The 24,859-nt window shown below is 37.5% G+C and overlaps 1 protein-coding gene across 1 annotated transcript in view; it reads left to right on the top strand.

Moving 5' to 3' along the window:
- Window positions 1–24,859, top strand: part of LOC125229125 (SH3 and multiple ankyrin repeat domains protein 3) — a 216,151-nt gene that overhangs the window by 59,643 nt on the left and 131,649 nt on the right. Inside the window, exon 3 of the mRNA XM_048133904.1 lies at window positions 2,016–2,033. Within this exon, the coding sequence (XP_047989861.1) occupies window positions 2,016–2,033 (18 nt within the window). The remainder of the gene's footprint in view (window positions 1–2,015; window positions 2,034–24,859) is intronic.

Below are 24,859 nucleotides of genomic sequence, written 5' to 3' on the forward strand. Positions count from 1 at the left end.
TTGGAAAATTTTGATTGGCTCTAGAGTCTTTAAAAAGCAGAATATCAAAAAAACCAAAACGGTCCGACACAGATAAAATAATAACAATCTGTGTTGAAAAAATCATTGCTCTATCTTCAAAAACCAGGGAGGAAATAGTCGAGAGCGTTTGTATGGAGAAATGACCCCTACCGTATCGTCTTAAATGGATCACTACATTTGCTACACCTTGTATAATTAGTCTAAATTTTATGACATCGTATACGATGGTTCTGCCTCATAAACCATAAGCATGCGAAGAAAGGGCCAACCACACGCTTATCGGTTACCTCAAAAGCTGTCGCAATGTTTATGTAAACCAAAACCGGTCGCATTGAGAACTGGGCCAGCGGCGCGGAGCAACGTATCCCGGCCTAACTGTATTATCATTCACGGGATTTTATAGCGGTCTCATATTAATTAATAGTTATTTGTTATACAAGAGTGCAAAGTTGTATTTTAACGCCGAGTGTGGAATTGAAAAACGAGCAAGCGAAAGGATTCTATAGTTGAACCACGAGCGAGTTTTTCAATACACGAGAAGTAAAATACATTTGCACTAGTGTGTAACACAAAACTTTTCCCCTCACTATAGCGAGGAAACTACAACGCAAAAAACGCGTTTATCACTGCTTCCAGTAGTTCCACAGGTGGTAAAACATCTTCATCCCTAGATTAACCCACTTTTATCAATTTTAAAGCAGAAAATTTGCCTCTATTCAAGGTCAAATTAATTTATCCACTAGTGGATAAAATGCGTTTTTACCCGCTGGTATTGAAAGACAAAACACGTGTTTCCGAGTTAGTGAGAGGAAAAGAAATTAACTGCTCTTCTTCATTCTGAATTCTCTTCAAGACTATAGTAGATGACGACGTTTTCCCCTTCAGATACGAGTATATTACTTATTTATTCAAAACGTTTCTACACACATAGTTATTCATGAACTTTAAACTACTATCATAAAACCGAGTTGGTATTTCAATAGACGACTCGATGAGAAAAATGTTATGACATTAAAGTCTTGGAATGGACACTAATATAGCGCATTACTGTATTTCCTTGGCTCGTATAAATGATTCATTAATGATTTTCATAATTATACTCTATCCATTATTAATAGAGATGGTCCACGCACATTGAAACTATTTGTAAGTCTAATGGCTGAGGAAAATGTCGAGTTGACGGCGGCAATCTACAATGAAAACCGGTTTCTTACCGTTAGTTTCGTCGTTCTTAAATGCCGGTTACCAAATGAAAAACACTTTTTAATTATATAGATATGTAGAAAAATAATACTTACATCTATTGAACGTACAACAGCGATATCACAATTTCAGTTTCTTTCAGCCCGTCAATTGCTCAAGCCTCCGCCACACATAAAGCGTTTTGATAGCGTAGCGTCAGCGGTTAGCGCAGCGCAATGATAGCGGTAGCCGCTAACGCTCCGTCTACGCTGTCAAAACGCGCATGTGTGGCCGAGCTTTAAGAGTGGCACAGAAATTTATGCAGTTTCATGTGATTACCTTTTTTTGGGAACACAGGACACAGGCGTGAAATTCTGTAATACATACTTTATTATTATTAGTACCTACTAGTACATCTAGATAAGATCTTATACCATGATGTTACAGAGCCTACAGATGTAACTGAAATGGTGACTAAGGACGGTCACATTGTTTTGTACCATGGTTCAGATATGGAATTATGGATGCCTATAATTAGGGTATTTTTATATAACTATACATATGTATTTTATATTTTTTTTTGCATGTTTTAGGTACTATCTGTTGTTTTCATATATGTACCTATAATATAAGTTTCATTATATAATTATGCCCTTATAATAATGGTTTTAATTTATAAACGTTTTATATTAATACCCATATTAACATTAACATATCTAAAACATTGTCCTACTTCCACATAATATTTGTAATAGTTTACATATAATATAATATGTATGTATATTGTTTTCGGTGGTGACGCGGGACCTCAGGTGGCCACTTGGTACAGGGTACGTGATATCATAATGCAACCCTTAAGCCTCCGCCACACATAAAGCGTTTTGATATCGTAGCGTCAGCGGAGCGCAATGATAGCGGTGCGCCGCAATGAACGCTGGCGTTCCGCTCGCAATCCGCGCGCATTCCGCTCGAAATCCGCGCTCGTTAGTTCCCGCCGGCGGCGTCCGCTGGGCGCAACGCCAGCGTTCGTCCGGCGCACCGCTATCGTTGCGCTCCGCTGACGCTCCGCTACCGCTCCGCCTACGCTATCAAAACGCGCATGTGTGGCCGAGCTTTTATATTATAGCCTGGGCCTTCATACATCCTTTTATACAATCCTTAGTACCCGTATTTGAGATGCTATGTTCTGTCAACTCTTTAAAAATGTACTAAAACCAGGGGCGGCTCTCTCCGCGATTCTATCGCCGCGCTACAAGTGCATGCCGGCGGCCGCGAGTTCGCGGCCCGTTCAGTGGTGACAACCTTCGCGCGGCGCAATAGACTTCAATGTTGGCTGCTATTCTGTGCTTAAAACTACTTTAAAAAGGCAGATAATTTCGTGCGGAAAGAAGCCTCAAATGGGCGTTCGCCAACCACGCACGCGGCGGGGTCTGCCATTTCGTAATTCTAATAAAAAGATGAATAAGGACTCTTATCAATGGAAGGTCACATATTAAGATATGACTTGCTAACTCTCTAACGGTGGCATTTATATTGCAGCTGCATTACTGTTGCGTCGTTGGTGCCGCCACTGTATCTGTCAATATCCTTGAAAAAGTGGTCTACAGAATGCGCGTAACTATATCTGTAATATGTATATATAACTGTCTAATATTGATCTCCAACGATGCAACAGTATGCCGCAGGGTCAGCACATGATTGGCGCAATAGTATCTCGCCGCGACATAGATCACACATATGACAGGACTGATAGTCTATCTCGCGGCGACATAATCTCGCCTCAGTCATATTCTAGCCCAGCTGCTGCAGTTCACGCCTAGACGTCACCTTAACGCCATATAAGCAAAGAGATGCAAATTTTCTGTGACGTCAGTGAAGGCCCCACTTTGCCAGTTTGCACCTCGACTCGCAAAATGGCTGAGAAGGTAGGATTGATTGAATTTAAATGTAAGCATCTTAAAAGGAACTAAACGACTAATGGTTGTCATTTAGGAGATACCTGTTTGAGTTACGTAATTTCTTGTTTGTACTTCAGTGAAGTTTAGAAATAAAATGCAATACTCCACTACAAAAGGGTCCTTATGTCCTGTCAGTTCTTCGTCATGGTCACATTTTACTTCTGACAGTTCTAACTAACGGGCCTCTTTAGAATGTATATAAGCATAAAAAGACCCTAAATTAACTTTATTTATTTAAATAAGTTACACAGTATAACAGTAAAAACCAAGGCACTGTGCAACTAAATGCACTGAAACATAATAGACGGAAACCACATTTTGATCAACTGTTATAAAGTACATAATATAATCATTTCAGTTGACTAGTACAATATTGAACCTGCCTTAGAAATCTATATTATTTGTGGTCATGGTTCGTTAATATTTCTTGTAAGTGGGTAGCTTTTGCACATTTTAATTTTTCCTCAGTCACCCGTTGACCACGAACGCTGTAAAGAGTTCGAAACGTCGGGATGTATTTTAAATTCATTATACGCGATTTAATCCGTTTCCAATCTGATATTATTGAAATCTAATATTAAAAGTTGATAGAAAATGGCATCTCTTTTAGGCACTACGAGGTTCGTATCCTGCATGAATCATATGTGATTCAGTGTCATATAATCCCGGAATATGACTAGCATGATAATTATTAGGCATATATTACTCATAGCATGTGCACCACCCTTATATGACTGGATGGTACTAAAAAGTAAAATATTATATACCTATTTATATGATATACTTAAACCTATGTTCCTACCTATTTTATAGTCATACAAGTAAGTATAATCAAGATTAAAATATATTATTGTTTTACGATTACCTATATCGTCAAAAGATAGATATTACCTATTGTTCTAGATTCAGTATTTCATTTTTTCTTTATTCAAGTAGGCTTAAGTCATATATATATATATATATTACACAGATCGTCTTAAGTTGTTATCAGAACAATAAACAATGTACTTATTATATTTTTTATTACAATTGTTATTTTATGAAGATTTAAAGAATGATAATTTCAAAATAGAAGTTGCGTTCGCCATCACATAATCCCCGTAAAATTTGTTACACATTTTACACACAGTAATTCAACTGCAAGTATCAACATCACGCCATATTGACAGAGTTGCAGTCACTATCCAAACGACACCTTTAAAAATACGTTTTTATTACAATTAGGTATTACATTGTTATTTTATGAAGATTTAAAGAATGATAATTTCAAAATAGTAGTTGCGTTCGCCATCACATAATCCCCGTAAAATTTGTTACACATTTTACACACAGTAATTCAACTGCAAGTATCAACATAACGCCATATTGACAGAGTTGCAGTCACTATCCAAACGACACCTTTTAAAAATACGTACCATTTTCAATCCCAAGCTTCCATTTTCAAAATTGCACGTTCTAAAACGGAGCCGTTTTCTTTTTAATTTTCGTGGCGCTCTCGCCTGATCAGCTGCAACCATGCATGCCCTACTTCGGAATGTCGCGACAAAGGAATATGGGCTTAAGCGCTATACATTGTCCGTGCATTCGTGCTTTAAAATAGCATGACAAAGGCTGGACTTTTCTTATCTGCCGGGCACATTGTTGCTGGCCCAATTTTCGGTAGACTGGGTAAGTGTTCTAGTTTCACGGGAATGTTATACAGGTGTGAGGTAAGTATAGTGGAAAGATAAAAGTACATTTTAGCGTGACAGTTTGTTTTGTGCACTGCAGTAACCTGTTTAAAATGCATTCTTGTGAAAATTTATGTACTGCCATGGTAACAAATGTAACAATAAAATGGTAAAGAGTTCAGCAACTATCATTAGCGTAGAAACAGTAACTTAACAGCTTAAGTTACTGTTTCTACGCTAATGTATTTCAGATAGGTACTTACGTGTTATTGTTTTCAATGAAACCTGTGAAGGGCATTGATATTAACTTTCATTAACTTCCAAAATGCAAAGTGTTAAAATACCAAAAAAAAACATTCAGTCGAATTGAGAACCTCCTCCTTTTTTTTGAAGTCTGTTAATAAATACCTAGGTACTAAATTCAGAAGCACTTGATATTACCTAAAGAAGTTTGAATTAAAGACGTATTCGTAGGTCACTTATAAGTCTTATAACCCATGTGTACACGTACCGCAATAAAATGATACAACTCACCATATAAAATATGACATTTACGCCTTTTTCTTCGTAGAATAAATCCGCCATTACCAATACGCACTCGTATATTTGTCATGGCCGCCTGCCTCTTCGAAAACTACTTTTTTTGTCTCTGACATTTATATGTGACGTTCATCGGGTAAAGGCGTTATTACGGTCTGCGCATACGCTGCTTTTTGAACTAAAGTGAACAACTTTTGTCCCCACTTTCCTCATTGGATAATTATTAACTTTGTTAAAAATATTTTGATATAACTTTATGTGTATCTTGATGAATATTTATGCTAGTGTTTGACAGAAAGGTCCACAATGCCCATGAAGCAAAAGGGGCACTTCTGTAATGGATAACCACTAATAGTTCAACGCGGTCTTGAAGCGGAGTCAATTGAAAGAAAAATTACGATACGATACAGTTAAGACGCTACGGGAGCGAAAATGCTAAAATGGAAAGGAGTTCTTTCAATTTGGGAATTTCAGTTAAATATACTAGTGTTATTAACTAGATTTACCGAAAAAAAATGTCCATTAAGAACAACTCAGTTAAAAGATATTGCGAAAAAATCTTTAAAATCGAGGTTCCGCTCTCGACTGTTCCCTCCTTCCAAACTTATTTAAACGGAACGAAATTTGAGAATCTGAATAACAATGAAATAATCTGTGTCGGACCGTTTAGATTTTTTGGCTAACTGTTACCGATCTTGAGTATCACACCTTTTTTGAGAAAGGCCTTGCCACCTTGAAAAAGGCCGTTTTTAGAAATTTTTGATTGGCTCTAGCGTCATTTAAAATAAAAATAGCAAAAAAATCAAAACGGTCCGACACAGATAAAAATAATAATTATCATTTATCTGTGTTGAAAAAATCATTGCTCTATTTTTTAAAACCAGGGAGGAAATAGTCGAGAGCGTTTGTATGGAGAATTGACCTGCATCGTATCGTCTGAATGTCGATTGATTCATTTTTTGTGGCATTTGTGTTTTTGCAGTAAACACCGGGAATAACTTATTATAGCACTTAAGTTTACCGATTAAATTTAAATTACTCGATGTAATTGACATATCAATACGGTTATTACGTTTAATTAATGTAATTCATTGTATGTAGAGGTATATTTTAAAAGTTATTTACTTTGCTTTCAAGGTAGATACAGTACCATTTGAGAACTAAGAATATTTTTGCAATATCTACGTAGGACGTATTTAGACGACGTAAGAGTCGTAAGACGTGTCTATATCTAAATCAAGGAAATAGCGAGTAAAAATATCTTGATTTTTACACGCTAATTCCTTGACAAGTACTTAAAAAAATATATATTTACGCGTAGGTAACTAGACCATTCTACAGCAGCGGCTAGTCCATGTCCATACAAGCCAGTTCCCACCGGCTTGCCTAAAATTGATTACTAGTAAAAGTACCTTAATGTTAAGGTAGGTTTCTTTATGCTCAGTGTTGCCTAGCAAAAATGTTCACCAGCTGCCACTGCCATTCTATAAGTAGGTAATAATAATAACTCCAAAAGTAACCGATGAATACAGTGCATCCAGTCCTGGGGGCCGATTTTTGAGTCTCACGGCGTTCGAATTCAGAAAATTGTCACTGAAAATAATAGGCAATTCACCGTTTTCAATCGGTATTTTAGTGACAGTGAGACTCAAAAATCGGCCCCCTGTAGTAGTATTAATAAATTACTCTCTCATGACCTGCATTAAAAAAGTGGGCGCTACAACTTACAAGTGACTTTATATGGAAATGACGTAACACGTTTATTATTACATGTCCCAGACATAATGTCGTGACCTTGTAATGGTATTGGGGGACCTAAAATACCATGCTGAAGGCTTTAGAGAATTAAATAAATTAGATTGATTAAGGTGTAGATGAATCTAAGGAGTCTGAGCTACTATATGGGGTAGTTGTAAGGAAAGGCACATGGCGATTTATAAAATTGAAATATATTATCGCAAATTTATTAAGGTATAGGGCGTTCCTATCAAAGAAATCTATAAGGCATTCGTTATATAAAATGAAATCAAAAAATCTATGAATGCGAACTTGAATACACTACAGAAATACGTACTTGAGGAAAACAGTTTAGGCCTTTATCACTTGAAATATTTATATAAATTATAAGACAAAAGTGTATACAATACAAGTCAAGCCCATACCTTTGCGGGGACAATATATTAAATCAATGGCTCATGAAGTAAGGGAAAACCCGCTAAAACCCTTACTTCGCCTTATGAATGTAACGTCTACATACAATGTCTACATAACGTCTATAATTATGCTCTATTTAATACAACAATACAATAATTCATTAGGAATTGTAATAACAGAATTTCCAAGACAGTTTACTCTAAACACAGTTTGAGTTATAATAAATGCACATGTTGTTTAATCTGTAGGATATAACAATATAATATCGGTCGTCTCGTTTCAATCCTTTACGAAATGTATTTAGGTAAATTAGATATCTCAGGAACTCGAATCCTGGTTTCAACAAATATATATGGAATATATTTAACATAGTGGCGAGGCTCGAACTCGCACTAATATTCATCAATAAAATGTCATACAAGATATGTAACACAAAGCTGAAGAAACATTATACAGTTACTTTAAAATACTAATTAACCATTACGAGGTTATAGAATTTGTCCCAACAATAAATCCAGATTATAACGCAAGAATTGAACTTGCCTTGCACTTGAACAAAGATAATTAAAATATGTTGTGTTACTTAAAATACAACTTGAGACGCTGTTTTGATAAAAGAGGTACTTAGCTCGTTTATCGCCGGATCCGGAACCACTGGCTTTATCTATTTTCTACTATAAAGAAGTACTAAATTAATCTTTAACAATTATTACAATTATACATGATCAGGGAACAAATTGAAACAAAGCTGGAAAGACTTGGGTCTTTCTTGGAGTCTAAAATCAGAGTGTCCTCAACTCCCGGCCTTCATCCTAACTGGAGTCCCTGCAACCCCAACTTATTTCTAGTTACGCTAATATCAACTTTATTAACAATGATATAAGGATTTCGTCGCTACAATTATCCAATTGCGCCCACGCTTTCTCTATGGGACTTTATCCCTTCCAAGGCTCTGATTAGTGTGCTGTCTCGCTCTCTCTTACTGCAGCGGTGCACGTTGTCTCGCTCGGCGTGGTCAGGGGCTTGAGAAGGACCCCCCGCTGTCACTTTTGCAACGAGTGGTACGGTCATGGTCAAATGCCTTGACACATGGGCTCCAGATGTCCTGGAAACAGTTTACCAAGGAGAGTAGACTTTGTATGGAATAATATACCATATTAGAGTATAATTACGTTATAGGTTTGGCGTACTGTGCATTGTGCGATAGCGGTTTTTCTGTTGTTCCAGTAAACTCATAAATAAATCTTATAATGGGTTTTGTTTTTAAAATTCTATAGAATATCTTTTAACTAAAATATTGGGTAATCCGAGAATGGGAAACTGCCTGCTTTCTATTTTTATTGCCGCCCTTTTTTTTTCGGCTAGCCATTTTAGATTTATTACTTTTAACCGATGGCAATTTTAATCACCTATTTATAACTACTTAGTAAAGCACGTATTCACGTATGTGGAATACGGGTTGCCATCTCAACCTCTGGTCAAGTTCGCAACTTGTGCGAAGTTACTCGACTCGCCTGAGATAATTAACTGTAACTCCCTAGAGTCAGTTGACAGAAAGATATTTCACAAATGTCACGAAAGATGTCGCTGTAGCTGTACCAGGGGTAGCAATTTCTACATCGCGCTAACGTTAGTTTTATTGCGAATGTATATAAGGATTATAAGGATTGTATTATTTTAATGTCCCAGACAGAATGTCACGACCTCTGGTCAAGTTCGCGACTTGTATAAAGTTACTCGACTCTGAAATTCACTCGCCCGCTACTTGACCAAGTTTGTGGTGAGAATAGTCTATCAAGATAACAACCTAGAGGGCGCCACAAGTCGTTACATAATGAATCGGAGATATAAGATATAATTTCGACCTGGTCCAAAAGTTTTTTTTATAACACGTCGGTGGCAAACATGTATACGGCCCGCCTGATGGAAAGAACTTTAGCGAAATACCATAGACGATGCAGGGTTCGGGAAGACTTTGGAGATGGCGGGACGCAGGACGCAAGATGGCCTTTACTGATTTTACCCTAAATGGTGGGGAAACGTCGACGACAGGGTCGAGTGGAGGCCTTTGCCCAGCAGTGGGACGCTAAAATAGACTAATAAAAAAATATATTAAAAAAATCCTCAGTCCATACTCTATACTTTTTCCTATATCCATGTGATGATCCATGATTTACTTCACGTCATTATACATTCTGACTGTCCATTGCGGGCCGCGCTTGCAGTTCATGAATATTTAAGTTGGTAACGAGCAATGTATAGTTTTGAATAAATTTCGCTCGGTGGCACGCTTTTTGCAGGTTTTTAAGTCTAGTGCTGACGTGATGAGAATAAAAATTGCGATGCTGAAAAATAAATAGTGTAAAGTAGGTAAACAACTTTATATATAAGGTAAGGCAACTGACAATATAAAATTATTGCTCAGGGGGCCGATTTTTGAGTCTCACGGCGTTCGAATTCAGAAAATTGACACTGAAAATAATAGGCAATTCACCGTTTTCAACCGGTATTTTAGTGACAGTGAGACTCAAAAATCGGCCCCCTGGTAATTTGATCTTACTAGTAAATTTATTTAAAATTTAAAAAAAAACGGGCCACGCTCAGTGTAGGGTTCCGTAAGTTCCGTATTTTTTTCAAAAACTGTTCAACCTATCAAGTTCAAAATAATATTCCTAGAAATTCTTTATAAAGTTCTACTTTTGTGATTTTTTTTTAACCTTATGGTTCAAAAGTTAGAGGGGGGGACACATCTTTTATTTACTTTTGGAGCTATTATTTCCGAAAATATTAACAATATCAAAAAATGATTTTAGTAAACCCGTATTCATTTTTAAATACCTATCCAACAATATATCACGTTAGGGTTGAAATGAAAAAAAAAACACTCCCCACTTTACGTGTAGGGGGAGTACCCTAATAAAACATTTTTTTCCACTTTTTATTTTACCGCTTTATCGGCGTGATTCATATACATATTGGTACCAAATTTCAGCTTTCTAGTACTAATGGTCACTGAGATTATCCGCGGACGGACGGACGGACGGACTTACATATTTACCTATGCTAGTTACACTTATTCAAAGAGGATGTCACCGACCTATCTAAGAGATATGCCCGGCTGTTGACATAATACCTAGGGTTCGGGAAAGAATAAAGAAACACCAGTATTTTATACAAAATTCTTTATTATGTACACCCTAAATAAAACCTAACTCAGTAACTTGGTAGAGCAAGATTTGGTTCGTTAAACTGTTATTTACATCAAGTTCTGTTCGATCATAAAAGCTAGGAAAAACACAGATCCTTTGTGTAAACACCATCCATAGATCAAACTAATTTTAAGATAAACCTAATATATAGGTTAAACCACCACCAAACAAATTGTTGTAAACAAAAATTATTACTCAGTAAATGTGTGACTCTTAAACTCTTAATGCTATAACTAGAACTGAAACTAAAACTGGATCTGGCAAATGTTGCAATCATGAGATAGGCTTTCAAGTATTCATTTTATGGTTATTAACTTTTGAATAGAAAGGATTTAAATTAAGATTTTAACTGTAAAAAGAAACAAACCAAAAGGTAAAACCAAATAAACAAAGAACCAATAAAAAACCAACACAATAGGTACCTGCTATCTCTGAAGTCCCCGAAGAAACACTCCGTTCCCGGCTCCGGATTCATTAGTGAAGTATGAACATTCTCCTCCCCTACAATAAAAATAGAATAATAAGAACCACGTTTATAAGCTAAAGAATTTCCCTACTCCTTTTAAGATTGAACTATGGTAACACTTACCGGAAAATACTTCAGCAGACAAGCATTAAAATTATTAGGTCTCAGCACAACCACCGAAACGCCAACGCATATCAGCAACAGCTGCAGTGCGTAGTCTGAGAACCTATTGCTCCTGTCCTCGATGATGGAACCATGCATTTCCAAAACACCAAATTAAAACTTTCCCTTATTATGCATCTATAAACTTCCTCGAGATGCTTTCCATGCCAATAAACATTATTATTATCTTATAAAATTAATTTCTGTACATATTTAATCAGAAGCCTTTTCTTCACGTCCAGAATTTTCCATCTCCCCATTCATTTGTTCTTTCTCTATCCAAATTCAAATTCCCCACCATAGAGGTAACTAGCCAAAAAGTCCTGAATAAACTAGATGAACAAAACCTTTATGCTGAAACTATAAAATAGACTGAAAGTATAGGAATGTAATTCTATTAATTTAACTAGAACATATTATTTATTTATAAGAAAAAAATAAAATCATAAAAGTACATACCACGTTAGTAACACAGATACTCACTAGGTGTATCTAACATATTCTTAGCATGATATGTGTTAAAATGCCAAATATTAATATTAGCGCCATCTAGCCGAGCGTCCCCCAAAGATGTATCGCCATCTAGGTCACCGTACCTTTTTCTGTATGGTTTTGAGGTACGTTTTTTTCTTAGACTTTACCTGTCTATACGGAGTTACATATAAGTATGTCTTAGCATTTATTACATTCACACTTCAATTGACGACCGGTCTGGCCAAGTGGGTAGTGTAGTGACTGTTAGTGATCCTGTATTGTATGTCTGCTAAGCTGGTAGTAGTGGTACTACTAGGTTTTTTTTTATTTATTTTATTTATTTAGGTAATTACAAACAAAAATCTCTAATTAATTTACACTGTATCGTTAAACCAATAAGGTTTGTCTCGATACCTAATTACCTATTCCATTCCGCGGTAGATGTTATACAATACAACAATCATATTATTATTTTTCTACTCCCGAACTGTTATTCGTCATTTACAGGGTCGTGCATAGATATTTAAAACCCTACATAAAAGTCTATTCCCCAAAGCCAGCGTCCGCCGGCTTTCCGCGCATGCGCGCACTATCGAAAAAACTGAAAACGCATTGTTTGGCTCTGTAACCATGGTAACGCCTTATAACGATACTGCGCTCGTGCGCGGGAAGGCTTTGGGCAGCTGAGCTGACAGTGCAAACATTTGCGTCAAAATACAGGAAACAGTGTGAATTTCACGAAAGCTATTCAAGAAAACTATTGAAAACTAAGTGAATGGTCGTAGAAAAAGTATTGTATGCAACGGTGTTTAACTGAGTCAAAAAATACTCGTGGCATCTTAATAACAATTTTCGGCTTCGCCTCAAATTGTTACCCACGCCACTCGTCTTTTTCGACCCCCTTTAAACGCCTGTTGCATAAAATACTATTTTAGTTTGAATCCCAGTAAATCTCATCTCGTTGACATCAGACTCATCGTTGTTTTCGGATGAAGTTATAAATCGTTGTCTAAGTACAAGTAGGTACCAGCGACATGCATGAGCTTTCAATCTTGAAATTAACATGATACTCGGTCAATCTGTATTATCTGTGTAATAATGTGTGTAATAATTGTAATTTTATTTTATATCACATCAATGCAATGTGACCTATCGTGAACCTAATATTTTGGCAATTATCTCGTTAAAATACAGCGAAATAAAAGATTCTATTAATCAAAGTCTAAACCTGATACCTACACGGTATTTAAAAATGGTCGTCATGTAAGTTTCTGCTTATCTATTGCCATTTACATCTTGTGTAATTAATTACTTACAATAAAAAAAAAAAACATTCAGTCGAATTGAGAACCTCCTCCTTTTTTGAAGTCGGTTAAAAAATAACAGGTATTACAAGCAATAATAATTAATTTTCGGACAAGATTAATTTAGTGAGGATTTCATTTAACATCCTGTACACAATATAGGTAATACTTAATGTACAGTCAAGTGTAAAAATATGGGTGTACAAAAGTTGCGACAAATATAATTATTATCGGGAAATATATAAGAACCTACTAAAATATTTACATGTGTCATTAGTATTAAAACAAAACAGAATAAAAATTAACCTAGAACGAAGTACAAAACTAAAACTAATACTTACCTAAAAATAAAATTATTTAAAAATAAAAATAAATTTAAAACAACTAGGCAAGGTCACCGAGGTCTGAACCCGCCGGTAGGGTTCCCATAAGGCTAGCTGCGTTCCCCCTTTGGATCGCAATGCCAATTCGTTGGGCGAGGAACGAGCCAGCCCTATGGTCCCCGGTGACATCACATATTTTTTTTGAAACCTCCTTAATTAATTTGTGAGCGCTTGGGCACCACGGTCCTAGAGTTTCGACTGCAAATGCCGCAAATATATGATGGTCCGTGAGGGCTATATATTTGCGACATTTTGCCGCTTCAGCAGCAGCGGCTGCCCCGCCCGCTCTCATTGACGTTGAGCTGAGGTGAGACGGCGCCAGGGTGTCCACACACGTTGCGTCCCAAATAAGGGGCCGTCCGACACTCCAGGGCACAAGAGTCATTCCGTCGGGCCTTCTGCCGTCGCCACGCGTAAGGCCGGGTGGTTCGAGAACAGCTGGAACGTTTGCGCTGACGAAGGCCCGACGGAGGATATCATTTAAGGAGGCGTGGCGTGACAGTCGACCGGCGCTTTTAGTGCACGATAAACCGTGGTGTCCAAGGCTGTCCACAGAAGCTCCGCAGAGGCAACGATGGGGTGAAACAATATTGGATCCCAGGCGCAGACCGACAGCCAGCCTAAGGGTATTATTGTCCATGAGTGTTCCTAAGTTGGCTGATGGCAGAGCATGTAACCAAGAGCCTGACTCTCTTTCGGACACAGCCAAAATGCGTGCCTTTTCTTGGCTGGTCGAGCAGGAGTTTAATAGGTGGGAATGGACTTGTGCGCAGATAGGTTGATCCCAGATTCTTTGAATCGATTTATTTGTTGGTAGATCTTTACCAGGGATGGCCATTTTCCAGGCGGCTTCTGCCTCAGACAAGTACGTAACCTCGAAACCACAGAGTGATGGCGAAAGGATTTTGCCTACGAGGGTAAGCGTACTATGTACTGAGGACAGAAACGCGGGTAAAGCCACACCTGATATTTGGCGTATACCAAGACCTCCGAACCTAATTGGTAGCGTGGCGTGAAGGAATTGACGATCGTTAATTTTGACATTTAGAATTTTTTCCAGGTTAGCATGCAGGATTGAGTCTATGGATGCGGTAATGTTTGGAAATTTCCGGGAAATTAAGAACTAATACGAGATATATTGTTTATTAAATTTTAAACACCCCTATTTCTACACTTCACTGCACATTACCTAATAATAATCACTGAAGGAGTGATTCGAACTTTAATAAACATCAAGTATTAGATCTAGGTACGATATGAGTCTGATATGTCAGTGTTTCAACTGTTTGAAACAATTTACACATGACAAACGTCACCAATAAGTAACGAGTTACTTCGAAGTTAGATTAAACGGAAGATTATATGCGCCTGATGCGCTCAGTATGCAGCGCGGCTGATTTCCTGCCTTGCACACGTCAGTTGCATCCACTCGTCATTCGTAATGTATAGAATTACAATTATGTTGGACAGCTTTTAGTAAATAAACTCTTTATGATTAGTAAATTACATATAATATCGTTGGTCATTATCTACAGTGAGCTGCAAAAAATGCATGGCGAATTTATCAATTAATTCATTTATAACTACTTCATACAACTTTGCAGCTTAAGCCTCCGCCACACATAAAGCGTTTTGATAGCGTAGCGTTAGCGGAGCGGAATGCGCGCGCATTCAGCGTTCGTTAGTTCCCGCCGGTGTCCGCTGTGCGCAACGCCAACGTCCGTCAAGTGCACCGCTATCATTGCGCTCCGCTAACGCTCCTCCTACGCTCTCAAAACGCGCATGTGTGGCCGAGCTTTTACTGTACATACATACACTTGTAACAGTATCAACATAACTAAGGACAACCGCAGGTTTACTAGCTATTAGTTTTAGTTTCTAAATACCCATACTCGGTTATCAACGCTAAATGTACCTAATCTCAAAAAAAAAGTATCTTGCCGCGACATGCATCGCAAGTCATGTTCTAGTGGCGGGCGATCGTACAATGACAAAATGTCACACAGTTTAATTTCGTGAATTAAGACGTTCAACCTCTCAGCCCCGCCCATTTCCTATTGTCGTTTAACTTCACTTATTCACACAACTTTATGGCCGGTACTAATATTCGTCATCTTAATACAATACCCGTCGTAAACCAAAAGATTACTGTTTCATTACATTGTTATGTCTAACATGACCTAAGATGGAGTTTATGCCTTGGTTATAAGATTCAAACAATATCAGTAGCTGGCTAGTACGTAGGTTGTACTTTGACCATAAATTTAATTTAACTACGGAGTTATGGAAAAATACGGTCATGTTTAGATTCATGAGCTGATTTAGTCTGTGGCGTAATGGCGCAGAAATTGTAAGACGAAATGGAAAGAAAAGGCAAAGGATAGAGATGATTGGAAACGACTGGAGGACGCCTTCACCCAAAGAGGGGTCCTAAAACTGTAAATCTTAATTAATAATTTATTAAAATTATTTATATATATTCTATTCTATTCTCTCTATTTTGTATTTTATGTTCTAAGGAACAATAAAATTCTTTTTATTTATTTTATTATAAGTCACATTATCGACCTATAGTGAATTACTGGACAAAATCTTCTCCCACGATTTTCCATAACTCCCAATGGTGGGCTTCCTCGACCGGACCAACTTTAGGTACCCAGAAAAGTGTCATAAAGTCTTAAACGCTGATTTGTTTTCAATAATATTTAAAATATAACAGAGTGGGCAGTCTCATTATCATTATATACAGTGAGCTGCAAAAGTACATCACCATGCTAACACCATGCTGAGTCGGGACCATATTCATGGCAACTATGTGTACTTACTATGTGTACATGGCGAATTTATCAATGAATTCATTCATAATTTGCCCATGCAATTTCACAACTCACTGTACTACCTATTAGGCGACATTTTTGATAGGTCGCTATTAAGCCAAAATCTATATTTCTAGCGGCTATATTTCCGAGCTCATATGGCCCGGCAACCTTCAAATCAAGAGTGAACAGGCATCTTCTGGGCGAGCTCACTCCATCGTAGGCCACGTCTTTGCCTTTGGCTAGTCTGTGCCCTGTGGTCAAGAGTAAGCCCATTTATATAAAAAAAAAACAATGTTACTTTACAATTTAGTACCTATAGATCTATTAAAGTTGGTCGCTAAGTATGGCTAAGAGTTAAAAATACTCGAAATTAATTGGAAAAAATACACTAAATTATTCAAAAACTTACTTTAAATGACCAGTGAATGTGATACGGGACCAATCTATTTACAATGTTGCAATTTGAATTTGCCAATAACGTGGATAACTTGCCAAATAAGGAGTTATTGCGGACTGTGATACCGAAGAGCGTTAATAAATAAAGTAAGCTATCTATATTTTACTTTGGACTCGCAGTAATGATATCATAAAGCTTTCAAGGTATCCTTGGGAGTATGACGTAAGTAAAGTCAACTTTGTGCTCATGCGTCTTTTTAAACGCGGTTTTTACACTGATTTCGCATGATCTAATTCGACTTAGGTCTATAATAGATTATATTTTAGATGACTAAGAAAAAAAACCGGCCAAGAGCGTGTCGGGCCACGCTCAGTGTAGGGTTCCGTAGTTTTCCGTATTTTTCTCAAAAACTACTGAACCTATTAAGTTCAAAACAATTTTCCTAGAAATTCTTTATAAAGTTCTACTTTTGTGATTTATTTCATATTTTTTAAACATGGTTCAAAAGTTAGAGGGGGCGCACTTTTTTTTCCTTTAGGAGCGATTATTTCCGAAAATATTAATATTATCAAAAAACGATCTTAGTAAACCCTTATTCATTTTGAAATACCTACCCAACAATATATCACACGTTGGGGTAGGAATGAAAAAAAATCAGCCCCCACTTTACATGTAGGGGGAGTACCCTAATAAAACATTTTTTTTTTTTTCATTTTTTTTTTTGCACTTTGTTGGCGTGATTGATATACATATTGGTACCAAATTTCAGCTTTCTAGTGCTAACGGTTACTGAGATTATCCGCGGACGGACGGACAGACAGACATGGCGAAACTATAAGGGTTCCTAGTTGACTATTACGGAACCCTAAAAAACAACTGTTACTAGTACAGGTAAATTGCTACCCTCAGTGACACAGTGCTCAGAGCGTGTCATGCTCATGACCCGCTATAGTTTTGAAGGCGAATTCTCGTGACCAGTATACATTCGAAGTGGGAGATACGTAATTTTGAGGAGTTATTCATACGCTATTTTGTCGATACTGAATACTCTTTATACAACAACATTAAAGACACAAAAAAATTTGGACAAATGTCGCTGCTGCATGGCAGCCGTTGTTTCTTAACACTTTATGTAATGTAGAGGAAAGTGAACAGCATGACGAGCAGGGATTCGCTACCTGACCTTTAAATGAAGTTAACGCGAGTTGATTACCTCCGTTCGCTAATAGCATTCAGTTTGCGCCCTAACCTGATCACGTCCAATCAGACTTATTAGCGCGGCGCCGGCGCGTTCCCTGTGCTAGCCGGGCCAAGGAGATCGTTGAAATCCTTATATTGGAAGCCAGGGACACACGCCGCTCCGGACGGAGACGTCAAGTTATATGTCATGCCGTCACCCATGCGTTGTGGCAACAACGAAAGCAAAAAAATATACTTGCAAGTCGTGGTTTTTTAGGGCCTCCGGATTTTAGAGCGATACTAGAGGAGTAAACAAGTCAGTGACCATTTTTACGATTACGTCCGACTTCGTCCGAAAACCGATGGTTCTTTTGAAATCTCCCGACCTGTAGTGTTCATCAGTTGACATCCAAACTTTACCCTTACCAAGTTTCCTCTGTCATCAAAGGCCTCTTAAAAAGAAGCTATGACGCTCAACAAAGTGAAAGAACAGCCTTGATTTAAAGCTTGCCGTTTGCGTCCAGGCTTTCTTCTCCATTTTATGCTATCGATGACTGTCTGACCTCAGAGTGTGAAGACCACAATATTACTTTATAGACTACCTATCATTGTGACGAGTGATGCGATGTGACGCTGTCATCGGCCGATGATGTTTATTGAAGAATACAATGGCGTTTATTGCAGATCATAAGCCTACACGATCATGCTTGGATGCAATAGTCTAGAATCACTCGCCTGAACTCGCGAGAATAATGGGAATAGCGCTGGCGACTAACGAATTAATTCAAGCACTGCTAGACGACTTGATTTTTCCATTCAGAACTAGGAAGCAGTTTTTAAATTGCTTATATTAGCCTCATTTCATTGGATTTCTTTTACAACTTAGTTATTTTGTGAGTACCTATTACGAATATTACGATATGACTGAATGGTAATAGATAATTTTCAGTCGCAATACATCAGCATGCAAGTTTGAAAATATTGAAAACATGACTACCTAAAGAATTCAAAAACCGTAGCAAGGATATTATGATAATGTCTACCTCATAACCCTACTTATTTAGCAAAAGATCGTAAAATTGGTATTTCAACGAGCGCGAGGGCAGACAAGTTAAAAGAAAAATATACCTACATTGCAGTGATATGGACTGTTTTTTTTCGTTATATGGTCGAAGGGCCCAGTTTTTTTCTCACTTTATGGCTCTTGCCTGCAAACCTGACGTTTCAATTGCGAATGGGAAACATATTATAGGACTCCAATAAAAAAACCTCAAAGTAAGTTCTTGTGAAACTTTTCTATGCAAATACATCAAGACTGGGAAACGCAGAAAATGTTTTTGAAGAGCGTGTTTATTAGCCCGAAACCAAAATTTTGGTTTTTCTTTAGTTTCGGCCAAAAGATGATTTTAGGAGGCTGACGAAACCTGCCAAAACAGAGACCCACAACTTCGATCAATTCCTATGAAAAATAAAATCTTGTAGGTACTTAAGTTTAAACGCGGCTGAAAGGTAAAGAAGAAAAAAAAAGAAGATTTTTGGCAAAACATAGGTAAGGTACAACGGGGCAAATCTCGACTGGGGATCAATTGTAACTAATCCATTTTTCCATTATTACACTGATGTTGAGTTCTACAATCTACATGTATCCACTGAACACGCCTACCACATTTAACCAGTGGACACCCTATTTAATAATGCAAACATTGTAAAACATGGAAAAAATGGACCAGTTATTTGCCCCCCAGTCGAGATTTGCGCCGCTGTACCTTAAGAGGGGGTAGAGCAGGGAGAATTTTCAGAATCTGTCAAATTACCCCATTACACACACAAACACCCTTCATTCACACTACCTCAATTTACTGTGAAAGGTCAGTGACCCTTAATTTTTTTCAAGAGTGTTATTTTGAGTTTGTAGTCAACTACTGACCTCCTTTGAGAAATTAAAACTGTAAAAAAGGTAGCATACAAGAAGACAGAGAAAAAATACGCGTCATCTAGCTTTCCTTCTCTGTCCATGTCTCATGTGACTTTAATTTACCTAAATATATAGATAACGTTCCTTACTCAGTTGATTGTTTACCTAGGTGTATTTCAAATTACTTTGCACTTCATTTTGCGTTACTTTTCTATACTTAGATTAAAAATCGTCAGCCTGCCTATCCCCGCAAACATTTTTCAAAGACGTGTGTGAAGGCCGATACCTCCAGGCAAACAATTATGGTCGCGTGCTAAATGATAAAACATCAGCCCTATCGCTTTATTTGTAAGTGCGATAGGGACGGCCCGATGTTTTATCATTTATCGCGCGACCATGATTGCCCTGCAGGTCTTCAGAGGCCTGAGCTGTGCATTACGTATATGCGGGTTGTATTAAAGACTATCAGATATTTTCTTTATTCTTTTTGGTCGTTAGGTTTTTTTATCATTTAGTTTATACAAAAATAAAGCATGTGTATAAAATAAAAACCTAATGAATAGAGTACAGCTAGCAGCAGTCAAGTCAGAGACCCAAAGGAAGACAGGGAATATCGACGCATATCTTATCATATCCAATACCGCCATCGCTATCTGCATCAGACTCTTGATGTCGTCGTCTTACCCAATTTCCTAGTCTCTTCTCTAAATTTCAGTTTCTTGAGTTGAAAATGTTGAAACTCATACTTAGCATTAAATAGAACACAAATACATAAAAAAATCACAATATAATTTTAAATTATGGCTTAGGCCCTGTACCAGTTGCAGTCGCCACGTCTGTAAAGCCACTTGTAGTTTCTTTTAAATGGCTAAATACCTAGATGTTATGTCATAAACATCTGTGACGTGACTGAAAATTAAAAAACATCCCTCAGAGATAAGGTTCAAATTAGCATGGCAAAAAATACAACAGTGCAGTCAAAATACCATCAAAATACGAAAAAGCAAATATCAATGTCGCCGTATTTCAGGCAATAAGGGCTGTTTTCTCAAATATGAAAAAATCTCAAAAGCAGAACTTTATTAAGACTTTCTAGAAAAATTATTTTGAACTTGATAGGTAGAACAATTTATAAAAGTTTTACAGAAAAAAAATCTGAACTAAGTTTGTAACTATATGAAAAGCATTTTTTTATCTCAGATTGCATATTTTAGTATCGTAACGATTTTTCTTTCAAATAAAAAGAGAATTATTAGAAAAGGTTCACGGTGTCTGCCGTAAACTGGGGTTACATTGACCAATTTGGGAATTTAAACTTCTCTAGCTTCTACATTTAATGAGTATTTTTACCCATTAAATGATTAGTTAGAGAAATATAAATTCCATAATTGGTCAATGTAACGTAACAAAGAAAGAAAAAAATGGGACCATCAACTTTTTTAGTCTTTTCCTGCTAAAAATCTAGAAAGGTAACAAAATAATGTACGCAAAAAACGATGTTATCAAACTTAAACTGACATTGGGGTTACTTTGACACCCTATGTATTTTTTTAATGGTAATCGAATGTAATCCCTTACAAAAGTATTTTATCTCAAGAAAAGATAAAAAAACGGTTCGCAGAGTCAAATATTACAACTCTTTAACGCTATTTTGGGGTTACTTTGATTAAAAATAAAAATTACCATCTTCGAAAAACCAACTTTATTTGCAATTGTTTCAATATTTATCACAAGAAGAGATCAAATTATCAGTCTCAACAAGTACCGTGATATAATCAGACAATAATCAACTATGTGTCATTATGGTCAATGTTACCCCATGCAAGTGATCAAAGACACCCCACATAGTAAATAATTAGTAATAAATGCCTAGTTTGACTTTATGATACAACACTCAATACAATGGTATAGCTAAACACATGTCTGGCAAGCTAATATTCACTGTGAACCTTTTACTTTAATACCCACTACGTTAGTTTAGAAGTTATTTAAACATGAAAAATAGCAACAAACTATGCTTATATTTTGACACGTTATCCGCATTGCCCACGACCATACTTACTTGTTCACTGCGTCAGAGCACCATATAACTATAAAGGTTGGTTTAGGGTTATCATATGTCTAGATTTCGATAAATTTATTTTATTAATACATAACATATTAGTTCCTTATTTTTTGATAAAATAAATATAATATGCTCGTGACAGGTCAGGTTTTGTTCGTAATCCAAAAAAATCAACCCTAGCACTTTTCCCTATTCACCCCCTTCCCGACCCTATTCACCCCAACGTTAGGGTGAGCGAAAATTACTAAATAAAACGACATATTTTCAAAGACAACCCGAAGTTCACACCGCTGGAAGATTTTTTGTGTAAAAAATTAGCATGGCACATAAAAAAAAAACTGCTATCGATGTTCAAAAGTCGGTTTTGGCCCTATTCACCACAAATTAAGTTAGTTCATACCCGTTCCGACCCCATGAACCCAAAATCTTCAGAAAACGATGTACTAAGTAGCCCAAAGTACAGCGCCATCTCTAGGTGAATTGTGTTACTAATTTATGCAAACTACTTAAGTCGCAATAGATGTCATTTCATTTAGTATTTTGGAGGTAACTAGTAAAGATAATTTAGTTTTACAATTGTGCGAAAATAGATTCTCATTTGGCCGGATTTTTTAACCGAATTCCAAAATTCAAAAGGTTATAAATGTATAGTTTTTTTTAAATATCACTCCTGCCGGCGTATTATGATTCCAATTTTATCATTTATCCACGTGGATAAAGCATCCGTCACGCTTTGGCAAGTATGTCAGTGTGAGAGTGACAGTTGTCTTGTCCACGTGGACAAGTGATAAAATTGGAAGCATGATACGCCGGCTGGTCCAATTTAATATCCCACAAATATTAACGGCAAACTGATAATGAATTAAGTATTTTTGAAATAATTTTGTGACAAATGTGGGTAGTTTAGTAATTAGGCGCCGATTGATTGTAGGTAGGTTATATTTTCGCTCTCTGCTAATAAATCTTGTATGGAACGGACGTGTTTTCTTTGGTGCCTCTTCATCAGCGCTGATCTTCGGCTGGGAGCATACCTTACAAAATTGAATGCCGAAAAAAAAGTTTATCAGCAAAAATTACTTACTTGAAAATAAAGTCATATCCGTTTTCATACTTATGCATTGAAATAGATATCACGCACGAAAGTAAGAACGACAAGGCCTCCTGGTGGCTGAGCCGGGAATCGAACCCGCCATCTCTCTCGCTATACCCTAATCCTCTAAGTGCCACTTGCACCAACGAATATGGAGGGTTAACCTGAGGGTTAACCCACCATTTTACATGGAATTTGACAGTTGACAGCCCACTAACCCTGAGTTAAGTGGTTGGTGCAAAAGGGCCTTAAAGATTCATATACGAGGTGGTCAAAATGTGCCTATCAGAGATAACATACACTAGAGAAATTTCGTCGGGTACCACACGGCGGGCGGGTGGCCTAGTGGTAATGACGTTAGCTGCGTAAGCTGAAGACCCGGGTTCGATTCCCGGCTCGGCCACCAGTGGGCCTTGTCGTTTTTTCTTTCGTGTATGATATCTATTTCAATTTATGTATGTATGTATGTGAACACTTTATTGTACATAAGACAAGTTAGGACATAAAAATACAGTATAGTTATGGTGTACAAAGTACACTTATCCTTCTTGGTATACAGCTGACATAATACGGAACATTAAATATAAGTATTTTCATTTAAAGCGGTACAAGGAGAAAGGTGAAGAGTTTAACAGAGAGCTTTTCAGGTACTACAGGTCTCATGTCAAAATGTTAATTGATGACGCCTATCGTCAATATATCAACCGAGTGGAGCATAATATAGGCCAAGACCCTGCATCATTTTGGACCTATGTAAAGTCCAAAGCTAAAAAAGGTCCACCTGTAAGGAGTATAAATATGCGGGAAAGTCAGTGGTTGGGCAAGAAGCAGCCGATGCCTTTGCTTCATACTTTGCTTCAGTGTTTCTGAATGATGTGCCTAAGTTAGATCCTGAGGAAGCGTCGTCGCAAGCAGCATCAAGCAGAAATACTCGTGATGCGGCTCATATTTCTTTAGAAAGCCTGTCTGGGTCGGAACTTCGCGGCGCTGCCAAAAAGCTTAGGGCTCGTTCATCTGCCGGTCCTGATGGAATTCCTCCTTACCTTGTTAAAGATTGCATATCTGCACTAGAGGTCCCCTTGCTACACATATTTAATATTAGCATAGCATCTAGCCAATATCCAGCAAGGTGGAAAATTTCTCGCGTGACACCAGTACCCAAAGGAGGAAATCTATCAGAAGTTACCGAGTATCGACCAATAGCGGTTCTTTCAGTTTTTGCGAAGCTGTTTGAGACGATGATCGAAAGACATATTAGCCGGCAGATTGCAGTGAGCTTGGCTGACTCCCAGCATGGATTTCGGAAAGGCCGTTCGACCACTACTAACCTTATTGTGTATGTTGATTACATTATGTCGCAAATGGAACTGGGTCACCAGGTAGATTCGGCTTACTTCGATTTCCGCAAAGCTTTTGACCTGGTTAGTAATGACATTTTGCTACAGAAGTGCTCTGCTTTGGGATTTACATCAAAGCTTCTGAGGTTCCTCTCCAACTACTTACGCAACCGCAGTCAGTTTGTCCAGATGGATGGATGCCAAACAGTACCATACTACACGCGATCAGGAGTAAGCCAGGGCAGCACCTTGGGTCCTACTTTATTTAACATCATGATAAATGATTTACCTGATGTGATATCCACCGCAGAGTGCCTTCTATTCGCGGATGACCTAAAGCTGTTTAGAAGCGTGCAGCATATGGCAGACTGTGAAGCGCTACAGCGTGACATTAGCAATGTTGCGGCCTGGAGTATTGCAAATCGGCTTTCCTTTAATGTCACTAAATGTAAGCTGATTTCATTCTCCAGAGCACGTGCAGCTAAAACCCCCTCGTCATATCATCTGCTAGGGGTACCACTAGAGACGGTCGAT

The sequence above is a fragment of the Leguminivora glycinivorella genome, chromosome 8, assembly GCF_023078275.1.
Source record: "Leguminivora glycinivorella isolate SPB_JAAS2020 chromosome 8, LegGlyc_1.1, whole genome shotgun sequence".
Lineage (NCBI taxonomy): Eukaryota > Metazoa > Arthropoda > Insecta > Lepidoptera > Tortricidae > Leguminivora > Leguminivora glycinivorella.